This window comes from Mus caroli, chromosome 6 (assembly GCF_900094665.2).
Source record: "Mus caroli chromosome 6, CAROLI_EIJ_v1.1, whole genome shotgun sequence".
NCBI lineage: Eukaryota > Metazoa > Chordata > Mammalia > Rodentia > Muridae > Mus > Mus caroli.
Genome location: NC_034575.1, coordinates 116,412,623 through 116,413,981, shown reverse-complemented (window position 1 = coordinate 116,413,981; position 1,359 = coordinate 116,412,623). Strand labels below are relative to the sequence as shown.

Genomic DNA, 1,359 nt, shown 5'->3' with positions numbered 1-1,359 from the left:
AGGTGAAGGTTAAGGTTCAGGTTCTTGACTGCACCTCCCCAGCCATATCTAATTTGGTACCTATAATTCTATTCTCTTGACACGTCCTTCTCCCTGGGCNTCTAAATTTTAGCCTCAAGAGTCTGACTTCACATAGCACAGGACAGGAGAGCTCGGCAAGGGAGTCTGCATAGACACCAAGCCTAGGACAGGAAAGCAAGAACACTGGCAATGAGTGGAGGTGGGCAGGACGGTAGGTCCAAGGGCAGAAACAGGGAGGACGCCACTCACCTTGGAGGAGGGGACAGATCTTCCTCCAAGCAGTCACACTCCCCTGGCTGCTATACTGGCCCAGTGCCACCTCCAGGAAGAACACCGGGATGCCACAACTGAAGAAGAAGATGAAGTAGGGGATGAAGAAAGCTCCTGAGAGGGAAAGAAAGGCAGAGTCTGAACCACCTGCTGCTTCCAGACTTTGAACTCCAGCATCTCTACCCTCAACCTCCTTTCTCACCATGCCCAAGACCTACAGTGTGTCCCGCACATGCTGTCAGGGGTGCCCAGTAGAAGATCCTGACATGCCCCCCCCACCCCAATAAGTCCGGCAAAGTCTTTGGAGGAAAAGAAATGACTCTGGAGATGGGAGCTCGAATAAACCAGAACTATTTACTGTGCTTTACAAACCAAATCATGTTATTAGTCTTGAAAGAAGAACATGTGTTCTGCATAATTTGATATGCTTATTAGACTATCAAGATGGCTACGTGTTAGAAACAAACAGACAGAGCCAGCTTCCGAGCATTCTTTTCTCACCAATCATTTTCAGAGGGTTTTCCCCAATCCCTGGGGCTGTCTGNTCTGCCTGCCCTGCAGCAAACCCTACAGGAACCTGCAGAGCTGCTGAGGTACTATCTTGACCCAGAGGTCCCTCCCAGGGAGAGGAGTCTCGGTTCTACTGCAACTTAGCACTTGGTTGGTGTTTTCTATGTGGGAGCCTCTTCTAAGCTTCCCCAGGGTCGAACCCTTACAAGTCAACCTTCCACTGGGGAGATACTGTTCTCACTCCCCTTTACAGATAAAGAAACTGAGGCCAGGTTGAAAACACAAGAACAAAGGTCTAGATGAAGAAACAAACACCATATCAGGTATCCTGACCCCGAGGCTTCACTCCTGACCATTACATATGGCTACGTCATAGTGACTCTGAAGTCATCACTCCCACTAAGGAGGAAANCCAGCACAAAGGGGAAGAAAGCACAGAGTATTAATATCCTTCCAGAAGCCTCCCTGCCTGCCTCCCTCCCTCCATCTATCCCCATCTGTACTGGCCGGGTTTTGTGTGTCAACTTGACACAAGCTGGAGTTATCACAGAGAAAGGA

The 1,359-nt window shown here is 49.5% G+C and overlaps 1 protein-coding gene across 1 annotated transcript in view; it reads right to left on the bottom strand.

Annotated features, from left to right (window-relative positions):
* The window catches only part of LOC110295774 (sodium- and chloride-dependent betaine transporter-like), a 19,271-nt gene that overhangs the window by 13,530 nt on the left and 4,382 nt on the right, over positions 1 to 1,359 (bottom strand). Inside the window, 1 exon segment of the mRNA XM_029478256.1 lies at positions 271 to 405. Within this exon segment, the coding sequence (XP_029334116.1) occupies positions 271 to 405 (135 nt within the window).